Source organism: Amphiura filiformis, chromosome 10 (genome assembly GCF_039555335.1).
Source record: "Amphiura filiformis chromosome 10, Afil_fr2py, whole genome shotgun sequence".
In the NCBI taxonomy this organism is placed as follows: Eukaryota; Metazoa; Echinodermata; class Ophiuroidea; order Amphilepidida; family Amphiuridae; genus Amphiura; species Amphiura filiformis.
Window position 1 is genome coordinate 36,007,142 of NC_092637.1, and position 18,454 is coordinate 36,025,595.

Below are 18,454 nucleotides of genomic sequence, written 5' to 3' on the forward strand. Positions count from 1 at the left end.
TTTGCCCCCCCCCCCAGAAAACTGGCTGCGCCCCTGTATTTTGGGCTAAAATAGTCTTAAGATTTTTGCACACTTCGCCGCAACAAAAAGTCCTAGTAAAACCAGAACAAAATATACTCGTCCCCCGACCTCACCTAAATTGTAAATTGTAATGCTTCCGTCGCCACTGATTCCAATCATAAATGCTATTAATACTGGGTTGCATAAACATACTTATGAGCTACTTTACAAAATGATAAAACATTTCCACAATTCCACATATTTTATATCAATGACATGGGTACAATTTCCCGGGACAATTTCATTGCATGAATACAAATTTTAGTATCATTAATGTAGAATGGCACATTATAATGGGGGGGGGGGGGGCAAAATAGTTTTGAAACTTATATGAGGGGGGTCAAATTCCAGCCCCCCCACCAAAGTATTTCTGAACACTCCTTATCGTGTTAACTAGTTGCCACTGTAATATGAGAAGGTAAGATAGTTATGTTCTCTGGGTCGGTCCTGGCTGATCAAATAAACTTTGATATTTTTGAGGCTTTGAATTTGATAAAACACTTTTGTATTTGTATAACCTGTAAAGGCAATACATTGGGATCATCTTGGCTGGGTATCATAGCACGCACATATTTTGGGGTGGCTTTGAGGGTGTGAGCCCCCGGGGTAAAAGCAGGGGGCGGCAAAAAAGCAGGGGCGGCAAAAAAGCAGGGGCGGCAAAAAAGCAGGGGCGGCGGAAGATGGAAGGGGCGGCAAGAAGAATTATTAAAGAAAAAAGGGCAGGGTAGAATTGGCGACAAGAAGAATTATTAATGAAAAAGTGCGGAAAATTATTGAAAACTAATTCTGGAGCACCATCCTGGATGGAAAAAAATTGGGTCAACCTTTTCGGGCTTTTGCTGCAAGAGGCGTAGTACAACATTGGCCAATTTTGTTTTTGTTTCTTTTTACTCATAAGATGTGAAGGGGGCTACCCAATGGCTGCATGGGATTTCTGGAAAAGTGAAGGCATTGTCACTGGAGGACAATACAACAGCAATGAAGGATGTCAGCCCTATGAGATCCCAGCTTGTGATCACCATGTTGTTGGCAAACTGAAGCCATGTGGTGAAACCCTACCAACACCTAAGTGCAAGAAGACATGTGAAGCTAGTTATAAGGGCTCATATGAAGATGACAAACACAAGGGTAAGATTTTTTAAAAGCCTATTAAGGGCTGGGGTATGAACGTTTGGACAGTATTTATTGTGGGACATTAGAGCACATCAGACATATCGAATTGCATTCTGAATATGAAGAATGTCATTCTGATATCAAATAATTTTGATTTTTGAAATTCGCAATTTAATTCACATTTTATGGCAAATCATTAAAAATTGATATTTTTGATATTTAACAGTACTTGAAGTAAACTTTATAAATCTGATGATTTATACTTAAAGTGTATGTAGGTGGGATGAAAAGCCGACGATCAATTGAAAATTTTGACCTTTTCATTATTGAAGATATGGATTTTTTCCCAAAACACCAAAAAAAATTAGGTCTTTTTGGGAAAAAAATCCATATGGGAAAGGTCAAAATTTTCAATTGACCGTCGGCTTTTCCTCCCTGCTACATACACTTTAAGAATATGTCATTAGATTTATATAATTTACTTCGAGGACTGTTATATATCAAAATTTGAAAAATATCAAATTTTTATAATTTGTCATAAAATTTGTATTATATTGTGATTTTCAAAAAACTAAAATTATTTGATATCAGAAAGACATGCTTCGTATTCAGAATGCAATTCGATAGGTCTGAGGTGCTCTCATGTCCCACAAAAAATACTGTCAAACGCAATAAACGCTCATTTTAGATCCCTTAAGGGCTATTAAAGCAATATTGTTATATAAAAAGAGATTTAGATTTTTATTTTTTACCCACATAATGTTAGTTTTCACTGTCAGATATGTCCCAGTTTAATCGTGAAGCAAACAGATGAGATAAAACAAAGAAAATCGCTATTTAGTTCCAGTGCCGCCTGTGTGTATGTGTGTCTCTGTCAATCATGACTGAGGTTGGTTGACCTGATGTGTATGTAAGTAATGTACGTACAGTGTTATGAAATCATTGTACAATACTTCATATGCCGGAGGACCTCCCTCTTCTGATATAAAAAGTAAAATTGTGGACTAACTTTTTTGTCGCCGAGTCCCAATGGTTATATATTTCTCAATCTGTAAATCACTGTTTTGTAATGACCTTTGACCTCTTGATCAACAGGGGCATCTGCGTACTCAGTCCGCTCTGATGTAGATCAGATTCAGACTGAGATCATGACAAATGGACCAGTGGAGGCTGCATTCACCGTCTACGCCGACTTCCCAACCTACAAATCGGGTAAGAAAACACCAAGGAGTAATAATGCCCTGGTCCTGGCGTTGCCTGAATAATACCAAACCGGTCTGACCCGCCATGAACAATTTGGACTGATTCTGCCCGCTCCGGGCCTATTTGATTTCCAGATCTAATCCTATCATTAATGTTAATTTAAAGCTAGAATGGTGACCAATTCATGCCATGATACCACATGCACTTGTACTCACCTGAAGTGAATAAAGTTAGTGAACATCATATGTTGTGTTGATATATACAACAATCATAGTGTTCTTACTCAGTTCACATGGCTGATGGAAGCATCGATCTGTACTTTTTATTGTTTATTTGATATTATATTGAGATTTAATATATTTTTTTGCTGATCCTGACCTGAAAGAACACTAGCTCGTTAAAACTTGGTAATAAATCACCCCAATGCAGCCCAACTTATCTGTATATATATATATATAAAGAATTTGGATTTGGTTGACACTACATAGTTTTACAGAGCTGTTTCGTAAGGGCCAATAGGCCCTCACTCATCAGAAACTTAATGCAGAATGAGACATAAACTAAAATATACACAACACCTAGCTTCAAGAATAATCATGCACAAAAGGATTACATAATGTTACATAAAATCATAATTTCAAGTGCGTAAAACCATAGAAGTCAATATGCCATAATTAGTCAGGGAGTGAAAGCAGTTTAGGTAGAATTAATTCCTCAGTCGACGATTTTTTTGTACCAATGGGTGTAGAATATATTGTAATATTGTATAACAAAAATCGACTAAAAACTACTTTGGGCAAAAAAATTTACAAACCTTTGAAAATTGCACTTATTTTAACTTTGAGCACGTTTAATTCAAGAGATAAATAAAAATACTTTTATGAGCGTGGTCGCATCGGCTATCGCGACGGCATTACGCGCTGATACATGAGCGTCAAATTGCGTATACTGCGTGCATACACCGTTTTCCGCGCTGAATCACATTTTATTATAGGCCTAATTATCCTTCCGCTGACACAGCTGCAGCATTGATTGCATAATATATTTTGCCATTTATTGACGGCGGACTGTTTACGTTTGTTTTACCAATGAAATGCGGTTGTTAATTTGGATCTTCAGCATATTTTTAGCTTACAAGATATTTCAAGGCACGCTGTTTCAAGGTGTCGTATTTAGTATTAGTCTAATAATAATTATGTTATGCACCTACGCTCGATACCCCACTAGGTCTATTAGGAAAAAACCATGTCTCTCGCCCTCGGCTCTAGTCCGGTTTTTAAAAACAAAAAGAGGAAGAGCTGCTTTTTTATTTCTTATGAATAATCTAACGTATACAAAATGATATGTCTGGAAAAAGACAAGGGCTTAGGGCCTAGTTATTTGTTCTGAGAGGTAGGCCCCCGGGGGTAGGGCCCATCTAATTTGGCTAGGCCTATATGTGATCACAGAACCTTCCATGATATTTGGTTCTTTTAAGTGGATCGTAGGCCTATACCTATGTCCAGGCACAGGGTCCAGGGTAGCGTGTAGTACGTGTCCCGATTGACCTTTTCCCTCGTGAATCACGGTGTCAAGATGGTGAAAGTCTAATAGAGTAGAAACTGGATTTATCAATCATAAAAATCTAAACGTGTTTTACTTCAATCCTATACAAATCTACAAATAAATGTATTAAAGCTATAGGTTAAACTAAGTTCCGTCAACTTTCGCTTAGAAATAAAATAATATTTGAGCAAGGTTGTTTTAATGATAATCCGCCATCATTGTCAGTGACTCAATTTCATGGAGCGATAACATTTCAATCAAATCAATATAATGACCCAATAGGCTACGTTCACGTTTAATAACTCTTGCCTACATTTCTTCCCGAACAAAATAACATTAATTACCATAAGTACCCAGCAAACACAAAAACGTTTTAAAAACATTTTAAATAAGTTATATTTTGGCTTTTGGTTTAGGTAAAAACGTTTTAATAACATTAAAATGTCGGGTTATATATCATGATCACGTTTTAAAACGTTTTGTATGAAAACACACTACAACAATATTTTTAAATGTTGTCAAAAAATGTTATTGTAAACTATTTTTGCAAATATTTTTTGCCAAATATTGTGTCAATACTTAAATAACATTATGTTAAAATATTTGAACCCAGCAAACACAGAAATGTTCTTAAAATGATTTTTTCAAAACCTTTTAATAACATTTAAATGTCGGGTTATATAAAGGTCATGAAAACGTTTTTAAAACGTTATTGAAAATATTTTGGGCAATTATTTTTCACAAAATATTTTTTTGAACCCCAAAATAACATTCTGTTTAGAATGTTTTGTATCAAGCTTTCAAGAATGTTTTTGAATGTTATTAAAACGTTTTTATACCCTTTATATAACCCGACATTTAAACGCTTTCTGTAAAACATTTTTGTTTGCTGAGCAGTAGATTATCAAAAAATGTTTTTTAAGGTTATGAAAACGTTTAATACTCTTAATATACCCTTTATATAACCCGACATTTAAACGTTTTCTGACAACCTTTTATAACTTTTTGCGAATGATGTCGAAAACGTTTTGTGTTTGCTGGGTATCATTAAACTGATATCGGATAATATTGCCAACAATTATTTTAATCAACAGATCATCATTTAGGCTTATAGTCATGGATTATGGTATAGGCCTAATAATTATCAAATAAATGCGATATCACAGGTGTATTTCTGAGAAATGCATTCAGGGCCCACGACCGTATAATACTATTTGGTGGTGTGAAATCTGAAGGGAGCAAATATTTTTCAAAAGGATTATTTTACATCATCTTCGGCCTATCTCAACATATCTTGACCATTAAAATTTAAATAATTCAAGTTTAAGTATGATGCTGACTCAAATTAATACAGCATGTGCATTGCTAACCACATGCTATCTACTGAAGATAGCAACATTCAGATATCATAATTAGGCAGGGCCTAATTCTTTGTATCTCAATCTTTTAGATGTTTTCAATTGAGTCACAGGGCACATGTAAAAGTTGAAACAAATGTTAATATATCCAGATCTATTTTCAAGTAGGCAGCACCATAATTAAACTTACTCATGGACACCAGTATCTCTTTTTAAAGGCTTTTTTGTTCAGGGTTTTCTTTGTTAATCTTGCTGGTAAATAGTCACAAATGCTTAAAGGGATATTTTCTATCACTTTATCCCTGATGCCATGATTGTCACACACCTGAACAAAAACAAAATTGAAATCAGACAGATTTCTGCAACTACACAGACCTAACATAACTCAGTCATACGCTGTCAAGCCTACTCGACAAAACCCTGATTTTTCAGTTTATAGGCCTTGAATGTCAGTCATGTGCAAGTTGAATTTTCTAGATTAGCTGTCTACATGTACTTTAGCATTATCAAGCTCAGCTCAGTGTAAGAATATTTCCTGTAAGCTTAAAGTCAACACTTCAGTCTAAAGTCGTCATATCTAGCACCCCCCCCCCATTGTAGGCCTACATTTAACAGAAAACTTACCCAAAACAGAAGAAAAGCACTTAATCTGGTTAAATATTATTGTAAATGACAATTTTCTATCACAGAGATGTAAACAAAGCGTGTCGCCTATACACCAATGTTCTTATACACAGCCCAATATCACACCACCAAATAAATCCCCATAGAGATATGTACTAAATTACCTCAAAAAACGTCATTTTTTCTTCATGAAGCTTCAAGAGCAACTCAGTTCTTAGCGACAGCTATGATGGTTGAAATTAGCCCTAGCCTGATCCCTCTGACTGGATTAAAGTATATGTTGACCGTCATTATTTTTTACGACTGGCCCTCGAAGTCTATGATGTCCGGGAATTGTCCTAATTTACCCCCAAAAAATCATTAAAATCATTAAAAAAATACTCGATCTCTCCCATCTGTGGTAGGCCTACACTTGCAGGATTTGATATTACTAATCATGACCAATCCAAATTTAGCCAAAGTTATGCAAATTTCTGCTCATTTTAATGCTTAATTCTGAGAAATGCATTCAGGGCGCACGACCGTATAATACTATTTGGTGGTGTGAAATCATAAGCATACTGTGCATGCAGGTATATAATGACGTAGGCCTATAGTCCTATTACTAATAGGACGTCAGTTATATTATAGGCCTACATTAGGCGGGACATTAGGAAAATAAAAACACGATAAATCTATTGCATTAGCAAAATAATTGCATATAAATAGGCTTATAGACCACCCAGTTAGTACATACATACATACATACATACCGACGGCATTTATATAGCGCAATTTCAAAGAAATGATCATTGCACTTTACAGAAAACTTACCCTACAACTAAAGACTACAAGAAAACAAATATGGCCAATCTGTTAGCTGACTAAATGCTTGTCGGACCAAATGGTTTATAGATCAAATGGGTTATTAGACCAATTGTGAGACCAAAAGGTTATTAGACCAAATGGTTTTAGACTTATAGGAATTAACTAAATGGTTATCGAACCAACTGGTTAAAAAACGGAATAAAGGTGCATGGAAAAAGAGGGGAAATGAGAGAAAGCCAATCCACAGAGATACTTAGGTTTAAATAACTATTAATTTCCGTTGTAGGGCCTAACTTGTAGGCTTCTTGTAATGTCTGATATACCGATCTAGTCTGGCCTATACCATGTAGGCCTATACTTTAATATCTTTTTCATAACAAAGTCCTATACTTTTTCCACAGAAAACAATATAGGCCTACATTCTTGTCGATCGTTCTGATAAGTTTGTATTTATTTAGGCTGTAAGTGTTAAGGCCTATGGGCTTATTTATAGACCTATATAAGGTCTAAATTGATTAGACGTTTAGTACGCCTATACTATAATGACGTATAGGTCTAGGTTTAATGACTAGGCTTAATTACAATTAATTGGTGAATTGACATCAATGTATTTTATACATTAAATGTATTACCGTAATGGTCCGAGTATAGTCCCATGTTCGAGTATAATCCCACCCCCCATTTTTCGAAAAATTTCAGAATTGTAAAAAAAAAAAAAAATTTTTTTTTTTTTTTTTTTTTTTTTTTAAAGTTTATTTTTTTCCGGTTTTGGAGTGTCCCTGGACCTAGACCTAGATGCTAGGATCATTCAGGGTTGACCTAAAAAAAATCAAAAAAAAATCAAGATATTTTGTATTTTTAATATGAAAATTGATACTTTGTTTTCATGTCATACTCTATTAATGATTTCAAAATGCATTCAAATTCAATGCATTTTGAAATCATTAATAGAGTATGACATGAATACAAATTATCAATTTTCCCATTAAAAATACAAAATATCTTGAAATTTTTTTTTTTTAAATTCGAGTATAATCCCACCCCCCAATTGTGAAAAATTTTCACATAAAAAGCGGGTGGGACTATACTCGGACCAATACTGGTACTTAAATATGTATTTTTTTATATCCATTCAACAAATGGGGACATTTTAATTCAGGTATGACAGGTAAAACTTACACAAGGTGTCGATCAATTAGACACTGACTTTGTGTCGTGTGACGCGATCGCGACGCTCTGGTTTACGCAGTATGCAACGCCAACACGCTCACTTGTTGCGCGCGATGCAAATACAAAACAGTAAGCGTGGACGCCGCGTAACCATGTTTATGTAATTGCGCTTAACAGTCGGAAACGTTACGTGATTTGTGTATTTTTACTGTAAAATATAGTGATTTTCAAATGCCTGTAGATATTTTTGCCCAGGGTGGATTTTGGTCGATTTTGGATATGTGATAGAAAAATTGAAGCCACGTCTACCAGTACAAAAATTGTCGATTGAGGAATTAATTCCAGCAGACAACCTTCCCAGAGCTCTCTCTCCCTCACTAAATTTCAAGTGCGCAATACCATATAATTCAATACAGATTGTCTGAATAGACATCATAAAAAACTTGATCACAAAGGAATATAAGTGAGGAATCCACTTCAATATGTCAAGTGGACAGGATCATATAAAAGTCAATGCAAATTGCTTGGTGATCAGTCAGCTGCATTTTCAGTCAGCAGTCAGTCAGCTGCATTGTTCAGTAAACAGTGATCAGCATCAGGTGTATTAGCAACCCAGACTGTTCTTTCTTTTTTAGCAACCTAGATTTTACTAACTATTATTTCAGCAAACTCGTTGTACTGGCTTGACCGGTTAACGGACTGGGGAAATAATAATAACAAATCTACTAATTATTATTCCAGCATACTCGTTGTACTGGCTTGACCGGTTAACGGACTGGGGGAATAGTAATTACAAATTCACTAACTATTATTTCAGCAAACTCGTTGTACTGGCTTGACCGGTTAACGAGCTGAGGAAATAATAATCAATTTTCTAAACAGTTTGGTCAGTTTTTACACCGATTCTAGTTACTTTGCAGTATATACAGTACGGTCCATAAGAGGCCAAAACACTCCTGGTAAGCCGTATACTTCTGTTACAGTATATGCAGTTCACATTGTAAGTAAATTTGAACGGCTCTTTTCAGAGCCACCAGCTTTTTTGAACAGCTCTTTTCAGAGCCACCAGCTTAATCGCGCAAACGTATTTCAAGTCATACCGCGCTTTTTAAACAACGCCACGCATATCTAATTATCCACACTTTCCCAGTAAACGTATTTCAAGTCATTCAGCGCTTTTAAACAACGCCACGCATATCAAATCGTCCACGCTTTTCAAATCACTCAGCGCTTTTCCGCCATGACCAAGAGGGTACACGACGAGGAAGAATGGATTACAGCAACATACTCGAAGAAAGGACGCCGCAGCCCACGCGCCAAGGAGCTACACAACAGTATGAACACCAGCAACATCAGCAACGAGGCTTCATCGATTATCAGGATCAGCACCCCAGCAAAACGCCGAAGGACCACTGCGCCACCACAGGAGAGAGGACCTACAAAATGGCCAACGTATGGAATAGTACTCAACAAGCAAGTCAACGCAGAATCATTAGCGCTAGTTATATTCGAGAAGTACTTCAAGAACCTCAAAGTCAAAACAACCAGGACTACATCAGGAAAACGACTACTGAAACCACAGGACGCCACTGCAGCAGCCAAGCTAGAGGATATGACAGCACCAGACTCAAAACCCATCCAGCTCCACCGACTCCCAGAAACCAGGCAAGCCGTGCTCTTCAGGATTCCACCACACATCTCGGAACAGGACATAATGGACATCATACCGGAGGCAAGCACGGCAAGAAGATTAATGAGATACGACAAAGAAACGAGACGGAACTACAGCACACTATCGGTACGTGTTACATGGAACAGCCGAGATCTACCGAGCTTCATACGGACACGATTCCTAGGAACCATCCAAGTACGCCCATGGACACCAGACCCAACCAGATGCTACCGTTGCCAGAATTACGGACATATCGCCAGGGAATGCACGGCCAGACAGGAGAAATGTGGAATTTGCGGAGACAACCACGATACCAGGATTTGCCTAGAAAAGAGGACCAAAGGAGAGAACGTACAACGGAAATGCGCCAACTGCGAAGGGAATCACGTAGCAGCATCTGCATCCTGCCCAGTTCGTCGACGACAAGTACAAGCTATGAAACCAAAGGCGACTCCAGCACCGAAACTGACGGAACAACCACGAAAGACAATGGAAACCATCAAGACAACCAAGGAACAACGACCAGCCAAGCAACCAGCCAGATCACCAAAGAAACAAGAACAAGCAGCAAAGAAACCAGCCCCCACCCAACCAGCATGGCTACAAGCACTCCAGACACAGAATCATCCTTCATCGACAACCGCACCAGCAAGTCAACCCGACAAGGAAAAGAAGGACAAGGACCCAATGGACTACAAGCTACCACCCGTGGACAAGGAACAACAAAGGATAAAGCAGAGACGCGACAACGAGGTCTTCAGAATGATTGTACCTTCATTCAGGGCACTCCTAAGGAACTTCAACGGCCGTTACGTCAGCCAAGCAACCTGCCTACTACTCGACAGCCTCACCAAGACCATCAATCTCATCGACCAACTCAGCCATCAAGCGTAAGGGACATCAAGCTACTTCACTTCAACTGCCAGTCAGCCAGGAACAAGAAACCAGCAATCGAAGAAGCAGTCTCCAAAGGATCTTTCGACATCATTTGCCTTCAAGATACTCGTCTGGAACCTAGAGAAGATAACCCTGCGCGCTCAAAATTCAATCTTACTAATTTCGATATCCACCAGCGTCCAAAATCTGATAATTGTCATGGCATATGGACAGCAATACGTAGAGATTTTCCGAACGAAGACGTTAGCTCAGAATATAATTTTGGCACTTCCACCGAGCACGTCAGCACGCGCGTCCACCTCAAGTCCTCCACTTTCGTTGTTCATAACATTTATTGTTTAGACGGTAATATTGATCTACGACAAGCCATTGCCAACCAAGAACCGTCCATATTTTGCGGCGACCTTAACGCTCACCATCTGGTCTGGGGTCCGACCCAAGACCGCGCAGGCGAAGCTCTCCTTGATCAAATTGAATCTTCATCAAGTCACACTGTTCTGAACACTGGCGAACCTACTCATATAAGCGGCACAGGTATTGACGTCACAATTGCATCAAATAGCATCGCGGCGAAGAGTGAGTGGTCAATTCACCCTTTTTTGGCTAGCGACCACTACGCAGTCCAGATAACAATCCGTAATACACCACTTCCACCCCCCGAGTCCTTCGACTCACGGTGGCAACTCCGCAAAGCCGATTGGTCTAGTTTTCAGGTAGCGATTGAGGAATATATGTCAACACATCCCGCGCCCGGCGACAATCGAATCCCTGGAGGCAAAATCAAATTATATTACAAATGTATTTAACGCAGCGGCTAGCGATTCAATCCCAAAAAGCTCGCCTGGCTCGAGACACCCAAACGATTGGTTTAGGAATGATGCTATGAAGGTCACCAAAAATGAAGTCAACTACCGTTTAAAAAGACATAGAACAAATCCTACGGAAAATTCAAAAGCCGAGTTGACAGCAGCGCTCAAAATTCACCGCGAAACATGCAAAGAGGCAAAAACCCAATCGTGGGTCAACTGGACAGAAAAATTAAATGATCAAACAAATGCCAGAGATCTCTGGCAGCGCGTTAAAATGGTTAATGGCTGTAAAACGCTGTCTACGCCACGTCACCCAGACCCTGCTACCAAAGCTGACGAACTGTGTAAAACGTTTGCCGATCGGTCAAGCTCACATAACATTGCTGCAGATGTACTCCAAAAACTTCAGACCCTCCGCGCTTCTAGGAATAAACAGGCCGACGAGGCAATTAGCAAAGATCACCCAGCCGACATTCCATTCACCATGCACGAGCTCAATAATGCGTCAGCGCATAGGCAAGATACAAGCCCTGGAGAAGATCAAGTGACCTTCTCCATGGTCAGGCACGCAACGAAATCCCTGAAGTCTTTCATTCTACAAGTGATCAACCACTCGTGGAATGAAATGACACTCCCTGAAACCTGGAAAAAGGCCAACCTCGCGGCGATCCCAAAACCTGCGCAAGACGCTTTTAGGCCAATTTCCTTATTATCATGCATCAGCAAGATTATGGAGTCAATGGTTCTCCAGCGCATTAATAGCTCTGCTAGGCCGTTCCACCCTAACCTTCTTGGTTTTCGTAAAGGCGTGGGCACTGAAGACGCCATCGCATCTCTTATAAGCCACATCTCGAGTGCAAAGAATGCTAAAACTAGCCGTAAAGTAACTGCTGTCTTTCTTGATCTTGAAAAAGCGTTCGAATTAGCAAATAAAGATTCTATCATTCAGGCCATGATCAACGCGGGTCTAGGCGGGAAACTTCTTGGCTGGTGCAGAGACTTTCTCACTAATCGACAAGCCAGAGTCAAATTCCAAGGAGCCTTTTCAGGCTACCAAACATTTCACAACGGGACCCCACAGGGCAGCCCGCTCAGCCCAACTCTATTCAATTTTCTTATCGATGATATCCTTAGAACCACAACTTTCCCGCCAATGACGCATATGTTCGCTTACGCTGACGACTTGGTTATCGTTTCTACTAAGAACTCAGTTCGCAACTGTCAGAAAACACTTGATTCGCTTCAAAGTGTCACAGACACCCTTGGGCTTAAATTCTCAACGGCAAAAACAAAAGCCATGTATTTCCAGACGGGTTTTCCAGATTCCCATCTCAAATTGCGCAATGATCCCATCGAGTGGGTCTCCGAGTTCAAATATCTAGGTGTCATAATCGACAGAAATCTTAACTTCTCTAGTCACATTAAGTACACGACAAAAAGAGTTCGCTGTCGTCTAAATGCTATGCGAGCTATCAGCGGCATCACCGGTGGTGCTAACTCAAAAGTTCTTCGTAAAGTATATCAAGCCACTGTTCGCCCTATTTTGGACTACGGCTGTGTAGCGGTGGCCTTCGCCCCCAAGACAACTTATAGCCATCTCGAAAAACTCCAGAACCAAGCAATTCGTACAATCCTAGGCGTCCCACGATGGTCCGGTACCTCAGCCTGCCAACTTGAAGCTGAAATTCTGCCACTCCAATTTCGTCATGAAGCGCGCCAGGCCATTTTCGTTGATAAAGTTCTTCGAAAACCTGATCATGCTATTCACAGCGTAATTTCAAAAAGCATAGAGAAGTCCAGAGAAGTATTTACCGACAGGACTTGGCTACTAAAAGCATCTGATGCCTATCATCTTCACAGCAATAGCGACCAAGTTCCAGCGCCAGAAATTGTTCAAGTCCCTAATCCATGGTCGTCTCCTACCGCGGACTTGCGCGTCCATCGTCCTTATGACAGCAAAACATCAGCTCCTCCAGAAATTGTAGCGGCGGCGCGCGATAAAAAGTATCACCGATGCCGAACAAGCTTTCAGTTCACCACCACTAGTGTACTATACCGATGGCTCAGTGAACGAAGACGGATCGTGTGGATTTGCGTTTGTAGCCCCTCATGCGAAAAAATCTTTTAGAGCATCCGATGGTTGTTCCACCGTGCAAACAGAATTAGCAGCCATTCGTGAGGCAGTCCGAGACGCCAACAGCCAGCCAGAAACAAGAGTCGCCATTCACACCGACAGTCAAGGTGCAATTGACAATCTCATGAAAGCCCCACCGCGACAATATTCTGCTTAACAAAGATATTCAAACAGCTATTCGGCAAAGCAACAAAAACTTCATCATTAATTGGATCCCCAGCCACATCGGTATACCAGGCAACGAGGAAGCGGATGCCGCAGCGAAAACAGGAACGACTAAAGAACAACCAGATATCACTATTCCAATTAGCCGCCGTCAAGCACGCACTTCTTTCCATAACACTGCACACCACAGGTGGCAAGACCATATCCAGCAATCGCAGTCCGGGTCTGTTAATTGGAGGCTTTCGCTTCCGAACACACCAGGCGCCGCAGCGCCCTAAACAGGCAACCAAGACGAACGCAGATCGCAATCAACTCGTTGAGGGTTAAAGCAAAAACTGCTAGGATAGTTATAGAAAATAATTTCACTTGCGCATACTGCGACCAGGATATCACATGTCAATGTGTTCATGATCTCACCGAATGCCCACGAACAGCGGCGCTTCGCGAACAACTCCTTGAGCACTTAAAACCTGATCAGCATGTTATCGATAAACAGCTTCTAGCAATTAACATTTTGTCCACCCAAACTCTTCGCGAATACCAGGAACTTAAAAACTTCAAGTTTTTCAGACCGCGCCAACAGCGCTAATTTGTTTTGGATTTTAGTTTTAGTTAACTTAGTCACTGTTCTATGAATAGTCTTTAGCAATCCAGGGGTCAAGCTTCTCAGCAATGACCCGGCTCCTGAAGGAGCGAACCAAATAAACTAAACTAAACTAAAACTTGGTGATTCTGACATCATTGCTAAGAGGAACACAATACACTTGATTACTCAAAATGATAACAATTGTGGAACCAGGTAGACATCATAATAAGATAATGAACATTATGACACTTGATCATACACAGAAATGATATTGACTATAAAGGCTTATACACAAATTGCAAACAATCATCAATCAAATGATTAGTGTCTTTCAGAATATATTGGTTTCAGAGTCAGGCAATTAATTAATTATAATTACAGAGCAAATGTTTTTTGCGATGACGGCAGGTGCTAACGAGTTCATTCCTTTTGTTTAAAGTAGATAGTTCAGGTTTGTAGATTATGAAGTACTTTTCTTCAATACACAAATTGCAACGTTTACTGGAAGTCGAGTAAGATTTTGCTCTGCTCATGATCTTCCACTTGATTGCGAATGGGATGTTGGAATCTTTCAGTGACCATACATACTCACTGAGAGTTGTTGATCCTGTGATCCTGTCCACTTGACATATTGAAGTGGATTCCTCACTTATATTCCTTTGTGATCAAGTTTTTTATGATGTCTATTCAGACAATCTGTATTGAATTTTATGGTATTGCGCACTTGAAATTATGGCATATTGACTTCTATGGTTTTACGCACTTGAAATTATGACATGTTGTCTATTGATTTTATGTAACATTATGTAATCCTTTTGTGCATGATTATTCTTGAAGCTAGGTGTTGTGGATATTTTAGTTTATGCCTCATTCAGTGATGCCAACGCCGCGCCTTAGGCGCACAATTGGGCTACTTGGCGATCACTTGCCGCTACTCAAAAAAGCATGCCGCTACTTGCCTAAAGTTGGGCTACTTTTGACAGTGTCAGGCAGCGCAGTAATTTGATGTATTTTTCTTTCAATTTAGCCAATTTATAAAGGTTTTGAGTCTCTAAAGCTCCAAATGGCAATTACAATGGGTTTTGTGACCATTTATTGATCGATCAGTAACTTCCTAGTAAGTACCGGAAGTTTCAAAGGCAAGTGCTTTTCCGCCCAATTGGGTGATTTGCGTTCTAATTGCGTAATAATCCGCCCAAATATTCAGTATTGGGCGCTTTTTTGGAAGCTTAAAAAATTGGGCTACTTGAGAGTCCTTTACCGCGGCCTGGCGAGTCAATGCGCCGCGCCTTGGCGCTGAAAAGTTTTGGCAACACTGGCCTCATTCTGCATTAAGTTTCTGATGAGTGAGGGCCTATTGGCCCTTACGAAACAGCTCTGTAAAACTATGTAGTGTCAACCAAATCCAAATTCTTTATGTTTATGCTCCCCTAACGGGTTGAGTACTTTTCTTTTGGATGGTTTCAACTCACCTGAATTTAATTATATATATATATATATATATATATATATTCCCCGATCCGTCTGACTTATAAAATCCAATCCGCTTTCAGTCTGAGTTGGTCCTGAGTATTTTGGATTTTCGGGTTGCCTTACAGGGCATTAGTGGGGTAGGGTTCTCTAAAAATGTACCATTATGTGTTTAATCATAAGACAAGCTAAATCATAACAACAACTGTGTTTGATTGACAGATGACATCAGATGCAAACTAGTATTCTATCTCTGGCTCCGATATCTAATTCTGTGAAATAGACTATGTGATTCCACTTCTACTTTCTGTCCACAGGTGTGTACCAGCATACATCAGGCGAAGCCCTTGGAGGTCATGCCATCAGGATCCTTGGCTGGGGTACTGAAGATGGTACACCATACTGGCTTGTTGCCAACTCCTGGAACCCAGACTGGGGTAACAAGGGCTTCTTCAAGATCCTCAGAGGCAAGGACGAATGCGGAATTGAATCGCAGATCGTAGCTGGAATGCCTCCTAAAGCCTAAAATGTAATTGGTAGTCTGAAGTTGCCTTACAGTAAAGTGGGATTATTATATGTGTGAAACATAAAGTTTATATTTAAGTTAGTCACGTTTACCTTATATGTGACCTGCTACCACAAATGAGAGTAAAGTCGCAAGTTGGTAGTTTTGAAACATCCTGACTGCTGAGCTGAGCTGATGTTCTTTGTTTGTTGTGCACCTATATAAGCCAGTAGTATGTCCTTTGTGAATGGCCCATTTTGCCCCATTCAACTTCAGCTTGTTTTGTGGTAGCAGATCACATATTAGAATGTCTTCAAAAGACATCAAACATTTCTGTAATTCCTGGGAGGGTGGTGTCTTGATTTGGTCAGGAGATGTTCAAATTGGATTCTGAAACCCAGTAATTTTCTAAAATTATAGAAAAAGCAATTAAAAATGTGAACCGCGGCAAATTCTTTCTGCCATTTTAAGAATGCAACCTTCTATAAACCAGCTTTCTGCCATTTTAAGAAAACACCTTTCTATATAAACCAGTTTTCTGCCATTTTGAGAAATCACCCAAACTAGCATTCTGCCATTTTGAGAAAGCACCCAAACTAGCATTCTGCCATTTTGAGAAAGCACCCAAACTAGCATTCTGCCATTTTGAAAAAGCACCCAAACCAGCATTCTGCCATTTTGAAATAGCACCCAAACTAGCATTCTGCCATTTTGAAAAAGCACCCAAACTACCATTCTGACATTTTGAGAAAGCACCCAAACCAGCATTCTGCCATTTTGAGAAAGCACCCAAACTAGCATTCTGCCATTTTGAAAAAGCACCCAAACCAATTTTTTGCCATTTTGAGAAAACACCCAAACCAGTTTTCTGCCATTTTGAGAAAGCACCCAAACTAGCATTCTGCCATTTTGAGAAAGCACCCAAACTAGCATTCTGCCATTTTGAAAAAGCACCCAAACTAGCATTCTGCCATTTTGAAATAGCACCCAAACTAGCATTCTGCCATTTTGAAAAAGCACCCAAACTAGCATTCTGCCATTTTGAAATAGCACCCAAACTAGCATTCTGCCATTTTGAAAAAGCACCCAAACTACCATTCTGACATTTTGAGAAAGCACCCAAACCAGCATTCTGACATTTTGAGAAAGCACCCTTCTATAAACCAGTGTGCCATTTTCTAAAAAGCATGGAGAAAATGTGGTCACTGTCTCATAGACGACACCCAGGAACCAATTAAAATTAAGGTTTAAAAGTTGAACCACGCCCACTGACTAAGAATGTTGAATACTGGCGGTATGGTACTTAAAATAAATATATTCTTAATTCTGCACTTCACAGTATTTAATCATATCCAACATATATTTTCTTCTGAAATTTAAAACTTATGTATAACTTTTGGTATGGGTGTACACTGCATTTGTTAATTATTCTGATTTATATAAAACAAAACAAAAAACAAACAAGTAATTATAAGGCCACACTTTTTTATTGTCTCTGAATGTGTAGATCAAAGTATGAATCACATTTGAGTCGGTGAGCTTCCGATGCAAGAACTTATCATATGATCATGCTGTAAGTCCCTGTAAGTAAAGCATTAGGTTCCACTGCCTTAATTTATCATTTCTCGCCTCCATTTTCAACCAAATCAATGGTAGTAGTGAACTGCCAACATTTAACCACAAATTGCCTCAGGGAAAACTCACTTCCTGGGAACTAAACACAACTCAAGATCATCTTATCTAACTCACTTCCTGGGAACTAAACACAACTCAAGATAATCTTATCTAACTCACTTCCTGGGAACTAAACACAACTCAAGATAATCGTATCTAACTCATTGACTCATCTGCCTTTAGTATCACTAGGATCCACAACATGTTCATCTATCAGGGCACAATTCTTTAATCCCAATACAATTTGCACATTCATTGAATGACCTTTGAAAATTTGGGTACAAAAACTCATACTTTGCAACTTGAGGTCAAATTTTGCACTATATTGTTTAATTGAGGTTATTGAACTATGCCATTGGGATTAGACTATTGTGGTCCATAGTGTATAATAATATCATGGTGATCTGGTCAGCTCAGTACCACAGGAGAGAATTTAAGTTGCGATCAATTCTGTTAAGGCAGTGGCATGTAATGCTATACAACAGTATCAATCCTTGTGATTTCTGGTATCTTTGATTAGCACTCAGTACTGCAGATGACAAAACAAAAATAGTACTCAGATCACAATATTATTTACAATAGTTATGACAAATTATGACCATGGAGAAATTCTAAAGTAAAGAAATAATTTCATTTTGTTTTTATATATCTATCTACAATTT

At 39.2% G+C, this 18,454-nt stretch overlaps 1 protein-coding gene across 1 annotated transcript in view; it reads left to right on the top strand.

The window, feature by feature from the left end:
* Positions 1–17,538, top strand: part of LOC140162799 (cathepsin B-like) — a 35,672-nt gene extending 18,134 nt beyond the window's left edge. The window contains exons 5-7 of the mRNA XM_072186103.1: positions 959–1,188; positions 2,269–2,385; positions 15,931–17,538. Coding sequence (XP_072042204.1) covers positions 959–1,188; positions 2,269–2,385; positions 15,931–16,139 — 556 coding nt within the window. The 3' untranslated portion in view covers positions 16,140–17,538. The remainder of the gene's footprint in view (positions 1–958; positions 1,189–2,268; positions 2,386–15,930) is intronic.
* The last annotated feature ends 916 nt before the right edge of the window (positions 17,539–18,454 follow it).